The sequence below is a fragment of the Pholcus phalangioides genome, unplaced genomic scaffold (assembly GCF_987345545.1).
Source record: "Pholcus phalangioides strain wild (caught in Gottingen) unplaced genomic scaffold, Ppha-v1.0 ptg000008l_1, whole genome shotgun sequence".
NCBI lineage: Eukaryota > Metazoa > Arthropoda > Arachnida > Araneae > Pholcidae > Pholcus > Pholcus phalangioides.
Window position 1 is genome coordinate 59303864 of NW_028301601.1, and position 20053 is coordinate 59323916.

General features: G+C 34.2%; 1 protein-coding gene across 1 annotated transcript; it reads right to left on the reverse strand.

Moving 5' to 3' along the window:
* Positions 1-1431: 1431 nt before the first annotated feature.
* On the reverse strand, positions 1432-19887 carry Uvrag (UV-resistance associated gene). The gene is made up of 15 exons (XM_089235078.1): positions 19716-19887; positions 16583-16715; positions 15660-15771; positions 15524-15558; positions 14416-14479; positions 14067-14161; positions 12947-13033; positions 11858-11955; positions 11096-11328; positions 10135-10307; positions 8219-8282; positions 7701-7866; positions 6955-7033; positions 5286-5377; positions 1432-3759 (listed from the first exon to the last, which is right to left on the reverse strand). The coding sequence occupies exons 2-15, from the start codon at positions 16649-16651 to the stop codon at positions 2931-2933; spliced, it is 2196 nt and encodes a 731-aa protein (XP_089091204.1). The 5' UTR covers positions 16652-16715; positions 19716-19887; the 3' UTR covers positions 1432-2930.
* Positions 19888-20053: the final 166 nt, after the last annotated feature.

Genomic DNA, 20053 nt, shown 5'->3' on the forward strand with positions numbered 1-20053 from the left:
AAAATAATAACTTCAAGCATTTTATATTAGGATTTTTAATATTTTTAAATATTTGCTTCCCGTGTTCTTATGTTGCAGTTTTATTAGTAATAACAAAGTCTAAGGCTTCTAAAAGCTACACCTAACTCAAACAAAAATAAAAAGACCAAAAAATTCTTGAAAATTCAAAAGATAATTGAAACTAATCAATAAAAATTAACTAATGTAAGTGATTCAATTGAAATGGATCTGAGAAAAAATATTCTTAGGGGAAGTTACCTCATAAGCAAATGCAGAATTTCTCATTTTAAATGTTTAAAACATTGGATGAAGCAAGCTAATAAATATACGAATACTAATGACAATAATCAAAAAGATAATTTTTTGAAATAATTCAGTGAAATAGGCAGTACAGCAATTACAAACTATTATAATTAACAGAGTAGCAAACCGGGTGCGCTTGGTTCTGTTTGAGCAATGAAACTTGCAAACTTCTGAACTTGTACTGACTCTGGCCATATCATGAAAAAAAGCCTGATCCATACTGCCATCGTAAAATATAGCAAAAAAAAATAATTTCATAGCGAAGTAAAGTTGTCCCTATCACTAAAACTGTTGAAAAACCATTAGTGAGGAAATATGGATTAAAATATAATTCAACAAAAGAATGTGTGAAATTAATATATTTATGACTATAATTATGATAATTAGTCATTATTATTATCACATAATTTATGCTCTTGATCCTTGATTTCAGTAAAAAATAAAAATTCAAGAAAGATTCATTGAAAATCAAGGAAAAACAGGGCATTTTACAATAAAGTTGGGATGACCAAAATTATGGGGATGTCCAGTAAGATATCAGTCATATGGCCGCCCTATATGTTCAATTCTGGTCTGGGAGTGGCAGAAATATTACCACATATTTGGCCTGCGGACTGAAAAAGCTGTGCACCCATGCTCTAATCTATGTGAGTGAGAGGCAGTGCCATGCATGCAAAATCCTGAAATTAACTATTGGGGGTATTTGACAAATTGCTCTGCAGAACACCAGAGAAAACAGCTATGCACAGGTAGAAGAAAAAAAAAAAATCACTAGCAACGATTAAGGCCATAAACGAGCAGGGGGATTTCAAAAGTGCACCACAGTCCCAGTATCAACGAGGAAGTGGGTCCAGCAGTCCTAGCAAATAAATACAGGAATGTTCTCTACTTAGAGCAAGGACAAAAAAAAAGATCAATTTTTCTAGAAAACAATGCTCTCTGGTTGTAGTTGGTATGCTCAACAAGTGGGAGTATGTATTTTACCAAAAAAGTCAAAGCTATGGGAACCAAATACATAGTTGGGTGGAGACAGGGCCGTCATTTCAACTTTTTCTGGAGGGGGGGGGGGGCAAAGAGCATGTACACAATGTACGCATATCTATATATTTGTATATATATACCATTTTTAGTGTATTTTCAAAAGCCCCCCCTCCCCCACTGAACCCCCAAATGACAGGCCTGGGTGGAGACAAGCTGATTGCAAAAATGTAACTATAATTCCTGTATCTGACTGCTGACTAATATGTGAACATCATCGCAGGTTAGTTTTATGACTTCATGCCATGAGTGTTGCTGACAGGGGATATCCAGTGCCACCACGGCAATGCAACACGTACAGCATATATACCAAATTACCAAAAAGTAGTTAGAGAAACATTCTGGTGAGAAACAATGTCCCTCTCCACTGTTCATACAAAGTATGAAAGACTAGATACCAAGCAGAGATGAAGATGAAATTTGGGAAGAAAATTCACACTATTCTGAGGAAAATCAAACCACCCTTCCCCAGCAGTCTTGGTGAATGCTCTTTTAGCTACAAAAGTCCTGTATTTTCTTTCCTTAAGAGCTGAATGAAGCAGTGCATGGAAAGCCTCCTGGCTCAGCTGATAGCTCCCAACACTATTAACTCAGCATGAATATATAGTCTAGGGCAGTGTTTCCCAAAGGGGGCAATGGAATGGTCAGGACAGTGGAAGCTATGGGTATAACATAGGATTCTGTGGGTCAGTGGAGAGGGGGGAAAGGCAAGATGAGAAATAAATTTTGTAGGGGGAATGAAACAGAACCTTTGGGAAACTATGCTCTAAGGGAAGAAAATGTCAGTCTTCTGTGGCTTTATGGCAGAGCACTCATTCAGACTAAGAGGCGAAGGTGGTTCAATTCCCAGCAGAAGCATGTGAATTTTCTTTCCGAACATCATTTTCGCTTGGTATCCAGTAGATAAGCCTCATCATATGCCTTTGCATGAACATTCTGATGACTTTCAAGTCACACCCGGGCATCCGAATTCACCTGACATGAAATCAATCCAACATTAGTGATTCTACACAGATAAGCAGCTATGAGCTACTTACTTACTATCAGGCCCTGGTTTATTGCCACAGAGGCAATTTAGCTTACTTTACTACACCCACGCCCTATAACATAATAGAAGTGAAAGAGCAGCTAGTAGCTGAATGATGCCAGAACTACTCACATGGTTTGCATTCAATCCTTAACCCCAAAGTTCACATTTTGCAGGCTAAAGGTGCACTAGACAAATGTTCATCGTACATCCAAATAAAAAAGGAAAAAAAAGGAGGGAAAAGACAGATAATTCAAGGACAAGAAAAAAGAAACTCAGAAGTTTTGGTCTTTGATTCTGAAAATGATTTTCGTGAAATGATGGCAGTGTGTAGACTGATCTGATTTTACTTGAGGGAAAGTATTATGTATTTTGTGATGTGAGAAGTGTATAAAATAACAATTGTTAATGCTTCTGGCAAAATATATAAATATATACCACTCTTTGTAAAAGTCAACGTTAACTAAACTTTGGGAATCAAATAACTAATAATTTGGCGAAACATTGGGATCAAACTTAATAACAAAAATAAACATATTTCTGTTTAATTCCTATCAGTAAACTAAGAATGCATCTGTTCGATATCGACGTTGGACATGTTGACTTTCTGCATCTGAAAACTGGAACTTCTATTAGCCAATTGTTCTGTTCTCAAAGCTAAGTCATCACCGAAATCATTCTCTGCCAGCATGGCTTTTTCAATCGCGGAAAAATTTGGATCGTTTTTGATTAAATTATTATCTATGCCATCCATGCCAGTCCAGTCTTGGTTATGGGAAAAGAAAGTGGAGTTCCTCATTGTTCTATCGGATGGAGAACTAGACTTGGTGCTATCATCGATTTGTTCCTCTTCTGAATTCGTATGGGAACCACCGACCACCCACATTTTCAACGGCACATTCTGGAACTGTGGGCTGTCCATTGGCTGAAGCATGGACACTGCATCAGATGGTTGTAAGTTTGAGCTGAGGTTCGGCGAACTTGAGTGATGCAGGCCATGCCCTATTCTTCTCATCTGTAAGGTCATTTTCTCAGGTTTGTGAGTACTCCTGGTATCATCGACAAAAGATTTTTCCAGAACCTTGATATCATTTAGGCCTTTGTCCAATGACCCACTTAGAGCACAAAATACTTCGCCGGGCGTTGATGAATCAGCACCATAGCTTTCTCCAGCAGCCACTGCGTGTGGCATCATTTCAGCCATCTCTTTTTTCAAATGCTCGATTTCTGAGCAGGATACTCGAGTTTGAACTATTTCTTCTTGAATATTGTTGATGGAATTACTCACATGCGTGAAACCATTCTGAGCTGGTTTTTCAACAATGGGCTTGGAAGTTTCAATTGAGGAACCTCTACTGAGAGCAACTTTGGCCGAAATGGCATTTGCCTCGCTGCAATAAATAAATTATGGAAATAAGTCCTTAGTTCATAAAAAAGACCAGGAGTACCTTATAACAAATAGTCATAGGTTTTTTAGTACATATAATACAGTCAAATGCTCAAAAAGATCCATTCATGGTAGAAAGTTGTGGCACTGCAGTTTGTAGGATAGTGAACAAGAAAAGAAAAAGACAGACATGTCCACTGACAAATGCAAAACTGAGAAACAAGTCTCTCATGCATGCATTGTGTGGATCCTCCTTTAGATGCTGAATCAGCAGCATAGTTTGAAAGAGTTGATCTTAATTGGGAATCCAACCTGTGAAGAGTCTTTTTTGAGGGGAAGAGAGATTCCTTAACCCTTAAATGCAAAGGACTCTTATCACCGTTCATTACTACAGTCAGTTTGAAGATAAAAATTCAGAACTGCCTTTGCACATAAGATGAGATCTTATTTTTTCAATTTTATATTTTGAATTTCTTGGTAGATGTCCCAATTAACATCAATAACTCTTTGTTGCAGAGCATGCAAGGGTGTGGTTTCATTAATTTGTTAAAATATTTTATTTGCATTTCTTTTTTAAATGAAACTTCTTTGGAGGAGGGGGATTAGTGAATTTTCAGACCCTTGTCAGAAAAAGTGAAACAGAGGAACTGAAATTACGTAACCTTTCCTTTCCCCTCAATGATAAAAGTGAAATACAGAAACAGAAATAACAGAGCTTTCCTTTCTCTTAAAAATGGTTGCCTGAACCATTTTGTAGTTTGCATCAGACAGACAGTTTATCACTTTCCCCTACCCCTCGAGGAAATAAAGAAAACTGTGTTAGGGTGGAGTGAGGAGGAATGAGTGTTTCCATGCTTTGATATCTTGCGACCAGTAAAAGATAGATATGAGGCAAGATGAATCTAGTCATGTCAAATCAAACAAACAACCTAGAAATTCACTTCTATTGTGTAAGAGAAAGAGATATTCTAACTTATTTATTTTTTTACCTTGAAGTTTAAAACCCAAATTTTTTTCTTACTATAGTTTAAATCACAAAGGCAGTTACATATTTTAAAAGTAATATATATTATTCCAATACATTTATTTAATATGGGATTTTTTCGTGTTTGCATGCGTCCAATTTTAAGGCCCTGTACAAGCAGTAAATTCAAAACTGATTCTTTAAAATGATTTTTCTGCCTTTCTATACGTGTAATTAACTATGAAAAACTCTCAGCTCACAAAAAAAAACATCATCCATTCAAGGGATGAGTTATGTACACTACACTTTTAATTCCTCACAGAGTGGGATACATGTTATATTTTTTAAATATTCATCGCATACCCGAAAACTGCAATTTAAAGGAAGAACACTTTCAGTTAAAGGAAAAACTCGATATAACCAGACTGTACTTACAGAGGCTAGTGAATGTTATCATAAGAAGGTGATCTTAAGAATATGATTGGCAATAAAATATTTTATCTAGACCTGATGAAAATAAAAAAGAAATATCTTTAAGATATAATGGACTTAAAAGCCATGCTAACCTTGTAATGGATAACCGTTGATTTATCAAACTGTACACATTTGGCAACGTGGCACTCAATTCTTTGGTGGTGAGTCCAAACAATATCCTCAACTACAAACACACCAAAAGAAATTACTTTGACTCAATTTAAATAAAAAGAAAAAAAAAGTTAAATTTTGTGATTATTCACATATCTCAAATGTTCTTTGAGTTGGTCCCACATATCTTCTTTGAACAGTAATTACAGGAGAATGCAGTAAATTCCCCCATTCCCTGCTTTGTGGAATAAAATTAAGTGGATTTTTTCTTCATCTGTATACAGGATCACTAGACCAGAAATAGTCCTGGTTACACATGATTTTTTTGTTTCCCCAGGATAACCTAATGTAATCTAATATTCTCCCAAGACTTATTAATATAAGATTACACACTGATCCTGATATTATGTGTTACAGGTAATGAAGAGATAGAAAAACAAGAATACTAAAATAACTACGCTTTGTAAAATTATTGATTATATATGTGATGATGTGCCAATGTTTTGATAGATGATATACGGAAAAAAAAAAGTTTGAATGGCATTGAAAAATGATTTTAAAAAAATTGTGATTCCTCAAAACCTAGAAGCCACAACAATTTAAAATTGCAACAATTCAAGCAGAAGGCTTCAGTCTAAACAAAACCTTTTGTTTCAACATGTGATTCATGATTAGTATGCCATTTTCACAGATGCTAGCTGCATTTATATGCAAATTATTTTGCTTTGCTATAACTTCTAGGTCAAGACCAGAGCTTAACCTTTTTATGCCCATGGACAATATTTTCTTCCTGTGGCCCTCTCTATCTTAACCAGCCCCCCCCCCATATCCAGGAGCGACATCCATTGTATGTATTTATTGAATTGAATTAAGCCAAACTGAATTTTCAATGCACAAGAAAAATTTAAACATAAGGTTGATCTGGATCCAGGGCCCAAGCATGGACCCAAAGGGGTGGGAGAAATCATCCCTCCCAAAAGCCAAATTGTATGGAAAAAATTGGTTTGTCCCGCAAAAAACAAGATGATTTTTAACAAACCTGCACAATGTATTATCAACTTAAATCTGTGCTTACCCTGAGCTAGAGCTCAATGAGCTTCCTTCTTGTGGGGTTTCTATACAGGGTTCCAACATCATGGTCTCCGGGCAAAGTGATGTTCAGAGTCCCTTAGATGGAAGCAGTTTACATATTTGATTGTTGTTCACGAAGATCCCAAAACCAGATCTCATCATCGAAGCCTCATATGGGTACAAGGTCTACGTGTTATGCTCAGATGGGGTCCATTCATTAAGATCGCCCAGATTGTATAGGCAGCTCTGATGTGTTCCGAAAATATTAGTCGCAGTTTTTCCTCACCACACTTAACTTGATATCTTTACTTATAGAGATGATTTTTTTTCACACAGCTCTCTGTGTTCCCTTAACCATCCCTTCATGGCTCCCCCCACCTAGAATACCCGAGGAAGCCATATGGCTCCGTATTAAGAACCACTGGTCTTGACTATGGTGAAACAATGGGGGAAGACATTTTAAAATCATAGCAAATTCTCAGAATAAACAACTAAAGCTCATACTGACAGATTCCATTAATTTAAAAATAATTTTGTGCATGGAATATAATGAGTAAAAAATATTTCATATAGAAATACCTGAGCAATATTCTTGTTTAGCAGGTATACACCATACTCAAAAAATTTCCTATCTTTTCCTTTGCAATACAGTGGAAACCTATAGAAATTTGAAACATCAAGTTATCCAGCTAAGTAGAATTTTCGCTTGAAAATATATAAATATTGAATAATGAAGTGGATAATAACACATGCAAGGTAATTTCCTCAGTATATATGTTAGATTCTATGATCTGCTTGAAGGTCCCTAAAATAGAAATCTGTCTTGAAACAATAACTATACAGTAATAGTAGAAATGAGGTTTAGGCTGCAAATTACATAGTCTGAACAATAAGATTAATTTTGCAATGATTACATGATTATTATATTCTCTACTTGACTCATCTTTTTAAGTGCAATCAATGATGTCTACCACAATTATAATTGTTAAATTAGCTTATTATTAATGAAAAATAATACAAAAAGCATGGATAACTTAAGAATTAAAAGTTTCTAGACTTGTTTTTCACTGTGCAAATGAAAATGTCATTACTTTTGAAAATTCTGCCAACGAAACAAGTATAACATAGACTTGAAATCTGAATTATGATGTTACACAGCCAAAAAACATTTGATTATTTGATTCCTTCAACAACAGCGGCTATATAAGTGGTGTATGACAGTGGTTACAAAAATCGAAATGGAAAGATATAAATGCATGAAAAATGCAAAAAAAAAAACTACCCCCAAAACGATATCAAATCAGAAAATATATTATTAAACTCACTCTCTATTTTTCACAGGAATGGAGACAGATATGTGATCAATGATACTAGATTTCGATCCACCGAAATGCATCTCATATCTTAACGGAACATTTAGGAATTGAGATATCATCAGTAGTAAATGGCAAACGTAACCTAAGGCCACTGCCATCATGGTATCATCATGACCTGAAAAGGAATTTGGAACCATTTTTTTCCTCATCACCATTTTGCATTTTACATAACACAGAAAAAAAAAAAAATCAATACAAGTGCCACCCAATACAACTATATTCTGTTTATTGAAACTTGATTTATTCATCAAGTTCTTTAATTCTGATTTTTCAGATGGTTTACGTCTCATTCGCCTCATAATATTTAGACTCTAGTGCATTGATATTTTTAAAATATATATATTAATAACAGTTTATACATAAGCAATGAATTCAAAATTTTTATTGAAATCTACATAGGCATATAGACATTTATGCAAACCAAATGAAAGCAGCAAATTCAGTGATAATTTAAAAAAAAAACTCACCAGATAAATTTTCTGAGTTAGGCAAATGAACATTGTGTATGCTGTAACCTTTCTGATCAGGAAACTAACACAAATATAGAGAGAAAAAAGAGGGAGAATTTAGAAATACATTCAAAACTAAAAAAAAAAAAAAATCATTTGAATAACTAGTAGTAATAAGAAAATGTGCTTTTACTATTTAATTAATGTTTGCATTGGAACTACTTCAGGATAGCTTGAAACTAATTAATAACTAAGTTTTGAGGAAAAAAACAAACTTTATTTTCAACTACAGAAAATAAATCCAAAAACAGTGCAAGTTTTATAAGATTATTTCCATTTTAATTACAGTCATTTTACTGTGGAACACCATGAAAATTTTGCAAATACAAAGAAATGGAAATAGAAATAATGTACACACGAAAAATATTTGATTCACAGATTTTACAGATCTACAAAAATTCATTTAACCCTCTCAGAGGCATTGATGAGATATTTTGTTTTCTTAAACGCTTTTAATTTTAAAATGACAAGCTCAGATAGTTTGAAGAGCTGATTTCTCAATGAAGCACATTTTCCCCCATACCCTTTTATTTGCACCCGCTAAAAATCAAAAGAAAGCTCTCGTAAAAAAAAAAATATATACAGTATTTTACAGAGGGTTTAGTTATTTCTGCTATGTCAGTTAAAGGGTTAAATGCTGAAAAGCATAACTTAATTATTTTTTGTAAAATTTAACTTAATAAATTTGAAGATTATTGGCCAAAGAGCCACAATTCAGGTGAGTTACAATAAAATGTTTCAACTACATCTGTGGTGGTTGTTTTCACTGAAAAGTAGAGCTGATTCTTCCGCATGGAGCAGAGTCGATAAGATTTTCTTGGCTGTCTGGAGATAAATAAGTCTCCAATACTACTGAACTATACACCCACATTCTTACACTCTTCTGAGGTGTTTTTAACAAACGTTCTTGTGCATGCTGGAATGTGTTATGAATGTATATGAGCAGGTTTAACCCATTTATGATGCGAGAGTTATGCATGTTCCGTGTTCAAGAAATGCCAAGTACTAAGTCTACATTGAGGATGTCCACTAGATAGGGATAAAGTATTTGGATGTAATTCACCAGTCCCAAAGCAGAATATTCCCTGAACACAGTGATGTATGTCACAGAACAATCTCGGGAAGAATTTTAAGAAAAGTGTGGGAAGCACTCTTATAGGAATTGTTACCATAGAACATTTTCAAACAACCGAATGCTCATTGCAGAACAATGCAAACATTCTGCTTTAAGGTTCACCCAGATACCGAGAAGGGGGGGGGGAAAGAAAACAGTAGGCTCCAGGCCCATAGCCAGAAATTTTGTTCAAAAGGGGGAACCAAAGAGGTCGAACAATAGATTTGGTCATCTTTTCCCCTTCTTTCAGTCATTTTCTCACATTTCCATGGTCCCATGGGGGGGTGGGACCCCCAAGTTCCCTCTCACTACTGCCTTTGTGTGATCTTGCCAATACAAACAAAAGGTTTAAATATTGAAAGAAGAGACTACATACTGTTACAATCAATTTCTGTTAATTTAAGTGCTTTGGATTCGAAAATTGGTATAACTTAAAATTTCTCTGGACAAGATTCCTTGTGCCCCCACTTCCCTTCACAGGCCAATCCAGTTTAAAGACATGTCCAGATTGGGACTCTTTAGCCCGAAATCCTTAAACTTTAATACAACCATGAAAGCTTACATTCTTTTATAAACAGGAAATAAATATAATAATGTATAAATGTAAACAATGATAGATACTTCAAATAATGAATAAAATAATTTGAAAAACAAAACAAAAACAAACATATTCACAGTTGCACAATATTCTTAACTTGTCTTCACAATCAAACCCTGAATGAACCGTTATCAAAATAGTTGGTTTTTTCAAAATACTAACCTCAGCAATGGGATAAATATAGCTTAAATCGGTAATAAGTTCTTTTCGACGGAATGTCAATGAAGCTTCAGTTTTTAAAAGATTTTCTCTACTCTCCCAAAACATTTTCCAATTTTCTCCTAACTTCACCTTGAATTTCTTAAGCTCATCGCACTGTGCTTCTAGAGTACATTCTTGAAGGTAAAAAAAAAATTATTAAAACAATGCATAAAACAGAAAAAAAGGCAAAAGATAAAATGCTCGAATCGAAATATAACAAACTGAAAGATGAATAGATGGGTCTTGGGACGAAGGGTTGTCATCAGTGCAAGTTTTTTCTTTAAAAACATTTTCTCCAACACTAGTGTCTAATGTCATCATCAGGTGTCTAAGTTGCTTTACAGGATACTTAATTTGATTTGTTTTTCAGATGAAAGTTCAAGACTAATCTATGACTGGCCAATGATCACAGTGTGCATCTTTGTAGCCAGTCAACCAGTACTTTGATTAAAATTAACAAAAACCAGTCTGAACAATGTCCTGTGAGTATTATCCATACATCTAGGAGGACATGATTAGACAGAGGTGGCCAAACAATCGGATAATCACAGCAGAAACCTTATCAATTAAAAACTGAACAGTTCATAATAAGATTTATATGTACATTGAAAAACAGAATCATATGATTCATCTTTTAAGAGGCTTTCCAGTATTGTTCAACCTTTTTAGCTGTCCTCACTATTTGGTAAAACTAATTTATTTCCACAGAGCTCAAATGAATTATCTTTGCTACAACTGTGGATATATGTAATTTGTATAACGTTATTATTTCCTATCATTATCATTTATGTCAAGTGTTTTCCTGTAAAGAAACTTTATGCCCCATAATTTTAACTTGTATTGCACTAACTGGTAGCAGTGATATGGAGAATAATTTATACATTTAAAAAAATCACTGCGGTTGAATAAACATGAAACTTACTGTCTCTGGTAAGCTTATCTTGACTTAGAGCAAGGTCTCTTTTAGAATTAGATAGATTGCACTTCTGCCGCTTTACTTCTACATGGAGCATTGATACTTTTATCCTATAAAATTCTATCTGAGATTGCACTCTGTGAAACTGCTCAGCTTCTGCCAGCTTCCTCTCTATGCTTTTTCGTCTCCTTCCAGCATTTGCTTGTGTCTGTTTTATCGCTCTTTCAATTGTCTTTATTCTGTGATTTCAAATGAATTGATTGAATGTCATAATAAACATTGCAAACAGAACTGAATAATCACACTATAATAAAAAAATGAGATTATTAGGACTTCAAAATTTGTATTTTAGGAGAAACAATTCTTAATTAAATATGAAGTATATATATATTAACAAATTCTAATTAAATATGAAGTGAACTGAAAACAATTCTAATTAAATATGAAGTGAATTGAAAACAATTCCAATTAAATATGAAGTGAATTGAAAACAATTCCAATTAAATATGAAGTGAATTGAAAACAATTCTAATTAAATATGAATGATGACAAAAGTTACTATCATCAACTTTAACTGACCATCAATATATATGACAGAAACTTCAAAATACATGAATATGAAAATTAAGAAATTGTTATATTGAAGGGAGTATGGGGTTGCAAGTAACTAAGAGCTACAATAAAAGACAGGGCTATTCTCAACACTGAAAAAGTCAGATAAAACTGAATTTACACAAGATATGTATAAAAATTTAATCATCACAATACCTCCCAACCGTGTTCAGAGGATATGATATTCTGAGAGCCGAGAAATCTGCTGGAATAGCTTCTTTAAAGGAAGATTCTTCTTCTTCGGCAGCAGAGCACTATAATAATAGACATAACAGTTTTGATGATATTTTTACACATTTTTTAAAATTAAGTATGTATACAAATATATTGTCTCACCAAATTAAGAGTTACACCAGCAACTTCTTTTAAATTTATTAGAAATTTTACAGAGGAATGTTTATGAGAATTATGTGCAGTTTAGGAGTAGTGATAGAATGTCTCACAATAATAATAATCTACAAGAAAGGAAAAAAAATTCTTCAACTTGTTAGCAAATGATTGAATAACTAGAAAAAGCTTGTTTCACACACAGAAAAACTGTTGCTTTCAACAAGTCAAGAATGATAGTATTTGTCAGACTGTACTCTGTATACTATATTGTGTTTGTTCTGTAAGTCAAATTACTTTCATAAGACAATGATAATTTTCAGGATGGCGGGCTGATATCAGTCAGAATTGTAACTAATGTGAAGTAATGCAAACTAATCGTTAGTAATGAAAAGTCGACAACAAAGCCTATATTTATGTGTTGTGCTGGCTTGGTTTATAGTGGTTATTTCTGGCTGGGTAGTTTTGTCTGTGTTATTTGATTGGTACTTGGACATCGAATAGCTTTTTTGGTTCATCTGTGATTGGTTTTGCCGGTATTACATGATTGTGTGTTTGACTTATAATTGGTCTCCAGGTTGGCTAGGAGCAAGATTTTTTACTTTTTCCTCAAGAGAAAAGAGGAAAGAATGAAAATTAATGATATTTTAATTTTCACATGCAGAGAGAACATCGAACATGAGCATGAATGAATGCTCATGGTTATTGAATGCTAAATAAGCTAAGTTATGAATGCTAAATCACAGGCGTCAAAAGTTTGGAAACCAATCACTAATAAATAGGAAGATAGTGTAACATTATACTAAATCAGCTTGATAATATACAATATTTTTTATCATTATCAAAATAGTAAAAGTTAAAGAAACATCTGATTATATCAAATGAGAAGATAATGAAACCGTGAAACAGTCATACAACCTCTTGGCAATCAATACATCCGTAATACCCCTCTAACATTCCAAAAATCAGAGTATTTGGCGTGAAATGCTTCCCTTCCTTTGGTATCTGAATCATAAAAAAGAGATGAAACTAGTCTTTAACCAATTGTTTGAATAAGCAATAACAAAGCTTATAAAAATATGCGCAGATTAGAAAAGATTTCTGACACAAAAATAAAAATTCTGTATTTAAATTGAATTCATCGAAACAAATAAGCAAAAACAAATTAATAGACACTATTAACAAAATTAAACAAATAAAAATAATCATTATGCAATAATTATAAATATACAGTAAACCTTCCTATAACACAGAGAACCAAAATATTTTTCTTTTGCATGTGAATATTTGAAGATACGTGTGGGCTGAGAGGGTGGGCATGACGTTAGTGACTAAAGAAATGCAAATAATTTGTGGGCTGATTTTTTAGGTTTATATGAAATCATATAAACAAAACAAGCAAATTTCTAAAAATACTTAACATCTTAGAAGCCAGGATCGTAACTAGGATTTTTGCTGCTCCCACAACTTTGAAATTTGATAATGGTATTCTTTGTTTTCACCTAAAATTGCTGCTTCCAATAAATTTTGTCACCCGGGGTAGTTGCTCCCTTGCCCCCCACTAGTTCCGACCCTGTATAAGCTTCAGAGTTTTTTGCAAATGTTTTCAGGCTATATAGAGCTGTGGTGCAGGTGGAATTAAACCAAATATTCTGCCTATATCTGAGGAAGACATCTTCAGACATCAACAAAGTGATAACCTCCTTTTAAAAGATACGACTGAAGCTACAGCTGCACAGCTCTGATATAGAAAAAATGTGTGGTTTATTTCCACCTGTACAATGGCTCTGTAGCGCAGAAACTTTTCGAATGAAATTGGTCATGAAAGCCCCTGCATCCTTTCATTACAAGTCCTTATTTTTAGCCATCCATTCTAAAGCTTTATGGAGATAATACATATTTAAATTTTTCATTACTACCAATATGGGTTTAACTCATTCCCTTACATTTCAGGTTAGGGAGGTTTTATTGTTTGCTATTTATACACATATCCCACAATTTTTAAAATTTATAATTATTTAACAGATTGGCAACAAACCTGTTTTCCTAGGAAATGCAGCCCAGCAAAAAATACCACCCATTCAACAAGCAATTTAATTTCTGTAGCAGCGCTCCACAGTTTTATAGTAATATCTTAAAAAATATGTCAAGAAAAAGTACAAATAGCATAACTACACAATATTTTAAATGTGTGACCATGAAACATAAAAAGTAACACACATAATTTAGCTTAAGAAAAGTAATGCAGTAAAAATGCCTAAGATGAACACTTAAATTTGAGTACAGATTAAACATATTGCAGGTACAAACACATTCTGTGTATGTAAAAAATTTTCTCCCAGTATAATTTAAGATTTTCAAACCTTGTTAATGGAATAAAAGGATACAAGGCGAAGCTGGATTCACAGTATCGTGGAAGGCAGAGGGCTCAAAGTCCTTCCATGCTGGATTCTTAAAAATCAAAATTCAAATGTAGTCAGAACATAGTATTTCTATACACAGCAAACAGAGAAATTTCAATTATTACAAAGTTAGAACAGAGAAAGTAAATCTATTATTTTAAAAGAGTAAATGAAAATTCATTAAATTAGTTGAGTATCTGTTCTAGTTAAAGTTTTGATGTGTGGTAACAGACCCTTCAATACAATTTTAGTATTACACATTTTTCTCATCTCGAAGTTTTTTCCTGAAGATTAAGTTTCTGAGAAGAGAGTGAGATAGATAGAATAAAAGAAATAGCATTTACCCTCCCAGTAAAGAGCAAAGGTGAAGCATAGCCATCTGTGAATGAATAAGTTTCGATGGGGCAAAAGCAGTGTTTCACAAGGTGGGTGTTGTGGCTTCTAGGAATGTAGCCAACCTTCATCAGGGGCATCTTAATGAGATGGAGACATTGATACTTGTGCCTGTTCATGTTTTGTAGTGGTTGCACATCTAGCTGCATCAAAATCACCATTCTAGTAATAACCAATCGACAATTTTGGAACCTTTTAGGACACTATTCAGGCAACTCTCTCTCCAAACCTGAATCCGAGTTGTAAGATATTGAAAGTTTACTCATTTAAAGGTTTTGCTGCTATTCAAATGAAATTAGTTTGCAACAGAATTCCTATAAGTGGATTGGTGCTCAATTCATCCCTGCTATCTGTTTGATCTCGCGTAGCTTAACATTCCATGATGATTGTCAATAATACTGTGTTTTAATAAATTGTTTTTCCTCCTTGAAAATAAGAATTTTTGATGCATTTAACCAATGATAAGTAGAAGTTTTCTGTCCATTTCAGTATATTTAATTAATCAAGATTTGACTGTATGTAATAGTTATCAAGAGTATATATTATACTCCCTTCTCCCAATCTCATCATCTCTTATTAATGTTGCATCATAAGGGTAGAGCGTACATGAAAATGACTTACAAGCTAATAAAATTAAGTGAGCTATGACGAAAAGTGAGTAATAAATTAACCTGAACAAAAAATAAGTGTGTTTACTTACCAAATTATCTTTCATTATTTCACTCGAGTAAAAAGCTGAAAAGAAAAAAGTCAATAAATTAAAAACAAAACTTTATTAAAAATTTCGAAATGAAGGCAGCAATTTTAACAGGGAGCAGCAGTTAAAAGCTACGTACGTTCAGAGTCAGGCTTTGAATGCAACGTGAAGTACAGACAAACCTCTGTGTTGGCATCTGACTGCACAATCACATTCCTTGCTACTATGCTTCGCAGGTGTCGCAAACGGTGCTGAGGATGGAAAGAAAAAAAGATTATGTCACAATTGCTGTTATACATATCAATGACATTGGGGGGAAAAAAAGGTTAGTGCAGAGAAAAGAATTTTCCTCTCTCCTGATAAGATTGCCATAGCAGCACGCCAATTCACAGAAGTTTGTTACCAACAATTCACAGAGGGAAAATTTACTGAAAGGAAAATGTATTGACAAAAATTAAATATCGGAAAATCAAGGGCGAGTGATTGAGCAAATGGGTGACAGAAAACATGAGTGACTGAGAAAGCAGGTGGGTGAACAATTAAGTGAGAAAATTAATGAGCGAGCAAGCAAGTTAGTAGATGAGAGAGTGAATACATGAACAAGTGAGTTAGTGACAAAGTGAATAAATACATGAGCAAGTGAGTAAATATGTGTGCAAGTGACAAAGTGAGTAAATACATGAGCAAGTTACAAAGTGAGTAAATAGATGAACAAGTGTGTTATTGACAAAGTGAGTAAATATACATGAGCAACTGAACGAGTAAAGAAATGAGTGAGCGAGTTATTAAAACACTTGCTCATTCTGCTTTTTCACTCACTCACTGATTCACCACTTGCTCACTCAATCACTTACTAACTTACTTGCTCCCACAGTTGCCATGCAAACTAAATCAATGAATTATAATTTTTTGGCACCTAAGATGTCTAAGTACTAACTCCCAATTTCCAGAATTTATATCAGCACGAGGCAATTTAAAAATACCATTTCATATGATTACATTAATCACTCTGGAAATGAATGACTTGAATTATATTATTCAAATGATGGTGATAATTCTAACCTGCTGCGTCAGCAAAGGAATGTGATATCGCCTTATTCTTGGATCGAAATGAAAGTCAGCGCCTGCCATAGCTTCTGTGTAGAAGTAGTCCCCATGAATTCATATATACGTGAATTACTGACGGCATTGAAATCTGGAAATAGAGTACACAAAACAAGGAAACTTGAGTAATAAAGAGTAGAGAAAAATAAAGCTAAGAAAATAAGTCCCAGGTCGCTATGAAGACTAAAAATTGGTGTGTGTTGGCTTCTAAAATGTTTCTTATGTGTGTGATCTAAATTTGAATCTTAAGGTAAACATTTTTTTCTCTTCAGAATTTATGTCTGTGCTTCTACTAATGCAGAAAGGGGGAAATCACTACTACTTAAACCTCATATGAACCTTGTTCACATTTCCCTATGGAATATCTAACAAATTGGTACACGTTGGAATGTGCGTGTCTGTGAATCTAATGCGAAGTTTGTTTCGGTGCTTGTTATAGTGCTGTCATCTATTTTTTGAACTCTGAGTGAAGTGTAATGATCGAATATTTGTACCATTGTAGGCCTGTTGCTCTCTGTAAGCGAGACTTTTTTTTGGCTTGCATTCATGCATAAAAGTTGAGAACCACAGAAAAGCAACTTCAGCCTATGACCACCCTGGTGCCAGCGGAGTTTGAACCCAGGTCTTTGTAGAAAGGGATAAATATTTTTAAAATTTCAAAGGTAGTAGTAGGACAATTTTTCTCGAGGGGAAAAAAATCAATTGTCTCTGGAAAAATTTGGTTAGCACCTACATTTCTTTCAAGATTTGTAGAGCCCTGATCTCTACAGAAACCTTAAGAGGTAGGCAGATCTTAGGGGAAGCAAAAAAATAGAATCAGTCTTTAACAGCGGTGGGGAATGGCAAAATTTTTTGACTTCCCCTGACTCATAGTTACAGCCCTGATCTATACTGTCAACTGGAATAGAACCGTTTAATCAAGCCTCTTTGATGTGCCAATCGCCAGAGACTAACTTGTCTGGTATGTATATGCATATATATGTTACTTGTCATCTCAGCTACATTACTCATGAACTTTGAAAGTCAATCAAGTACAGGCCTGGACCTGAGTCGATGCACTTTGATTCCCGTAACTAAAACAAAAACGGACTCTTTGCTTTTTTCAAAAAAATAAATGGTTGTTTAATAAATGTTTTCAAAGAGGAATGTGGTCATCCACTGTTCACAACTGAATATATCATTTACTTTTTTTTAACAGCATCCAAATACACACCTATGCACACAAATGGGGAATCACATAGAGACACGTCAAAATATGAATACAAAAATTATGCAAATGAATGCGGATCTCATACAAATTCTCTTATGGAATTTCTAACTAATTGGTATATGCCGGAATGAGTGTATGTGTGGTCTTAACATATTTATGTTGTCAGAATTACATTTGTTTTGTGTTCTTGCTGGTGAAGGCTACAGTCAGATCCCACAGGTTCAATCCTAGGGAAAGACATAGATGAATTTTTTCCCTACCAAACCTGAGACGACCACCCATAGATGGTGCCTTCTCAATATACGCTCACAAATTCCCCTCTATACTCAAGATGAGCATGGCTTTTTATTATGACAAGATGAATCTATTACTAGAGGAAAAAGATTTCAGACCCAACTCGATCAGTAGTAAATTGTTGTATGGCAACATAACCACAGTTGTGGTGTGTGGTAAAGTAATAGTACGAGTATGAAAACATGAGAGTATACTTTTGATCTTGAACTAGCACTTAGAAATAGCCATAACTTAATTTATACCAGCAATACTGTCCTCTTTGACATCGGTGTCGGACATAGTCCCCACATCCTGGAGCAGAGTTAGCGGGCCTTCAAGCAAGACTTTTCATGGGCTCTTCTATAGTGAATTTATAACATGAAAAACAAAGAAATTATGGTAATTGTTCCGGGCCCTGTCAGCCCCACCCTTGTGGACTTATGGCGCCAGAACCTCAGGGGCTGAGGCCATTTGAGCCCCCCCCCCCAATAATTTCTGAAAAAACAATGCAATGCACCTTTCTGCGTATGCTCTTGAGTCCCGCAGATATGCTCCTACAGCAACGATAAACGTTTTTTATGGGCATTGTATACTATTTCACCCTGTATGTATATATATAGCCTTTAGTTTGTATGATTTCATTTTTAATAGGGTTGCTATATTTTGGAAATATACGGCATCCATGTGTGTGTGTGTTGTGGGCATCTTTATTCTCAGCCCCCGCGTTGGGCATTTTGCCTGTTGTGGCCTTGTATTTGTATGTAAATTCCAATCATTTTGTGCTGCTCTCAGCCTGCAATTTAGTAACTGCACAAAGAAAATTTTAGTCACCAATACCAATCTTTTAGTCGACCTGGCAACTAAAAAATTGGAATTGGTGTCTAACATTTTTTATGTATAACTTATATAAAGTCGAAGGACAACACAAAATTATCGGAAATTATACCAACTTGTAAAAAGGCTCTCTCAAGTCCTGGATAAGTCAAAAACACTATTTTGTCAGGAAAAAATTGCTTGGCACCTACAAAATTTTACTGGCGATTAAAAAAAAATTTTTTTTTTTGATTTTCAAGCCCAGCAGTAGCAATTGAGTTAAATAATTTATGAGGTTTAAAGGTTGCTGGTACTTCCAGCTTGGTAAGGACCTCATGGGAGCCTGCGTGAAGATTATATTAAAAGCTCCAAGGGGGAGGGGGGTTCTTAACCTTTAGTGTTGATAATATGAAATCCACGGAGAGACCCCTTAACAAAATACTTAGTACATAGTAATGTAAAAGTGACTTAACTGTTTTTTTTCATCCAAGCTAACGGTTACCTGAAATATCTCCAAGCAACTCCCAAGGGAGTCCATGGACCCTTGATGAAGAACCCCTGATCTAAATTAAGGATCCACAAACACACCGCCCCCCTCCCCATCTCAGTAAAAACGCGGTTACCTTTCAAGTTCGTACAACACCGATAATAGTAATGTGGTTATTTTAAAGTGACTTCACAATGTTTATAGTTTAATGCGGTAAGGAAATTGTTTACAAGTAAAACAATTAAATAAATCTTGCACATACGGGGTCTAGTTCAAAAATCATGAAAATTTAAAAAGAAAATATTCACCGAATTTTTGGCTGTCCCCTAAATTTAAAGCATTGAAGTTTTTACATGATTCTCTGTAAAAATAAATGGCATTAAAAATTTAAACGAATAAGTATCTTAAAAAATACAAGAAATATATTGTTTTCCGATACCAAAAGGGAAATGATTTATTTATTAGGCCATATGTCTGTTTCTGTTGCCAACACACAAAAACAAAAAATAAATTAAAACAATAATATATCTCCGACAAAGCTTCAAGTTAAAAAAAAAAAAAAGACTATATAATCATTATAAAAGATTGGAAAAAAATAATTATATCTGTGAGATTAACATAAAAGTTTTATAATAAATCATTTACA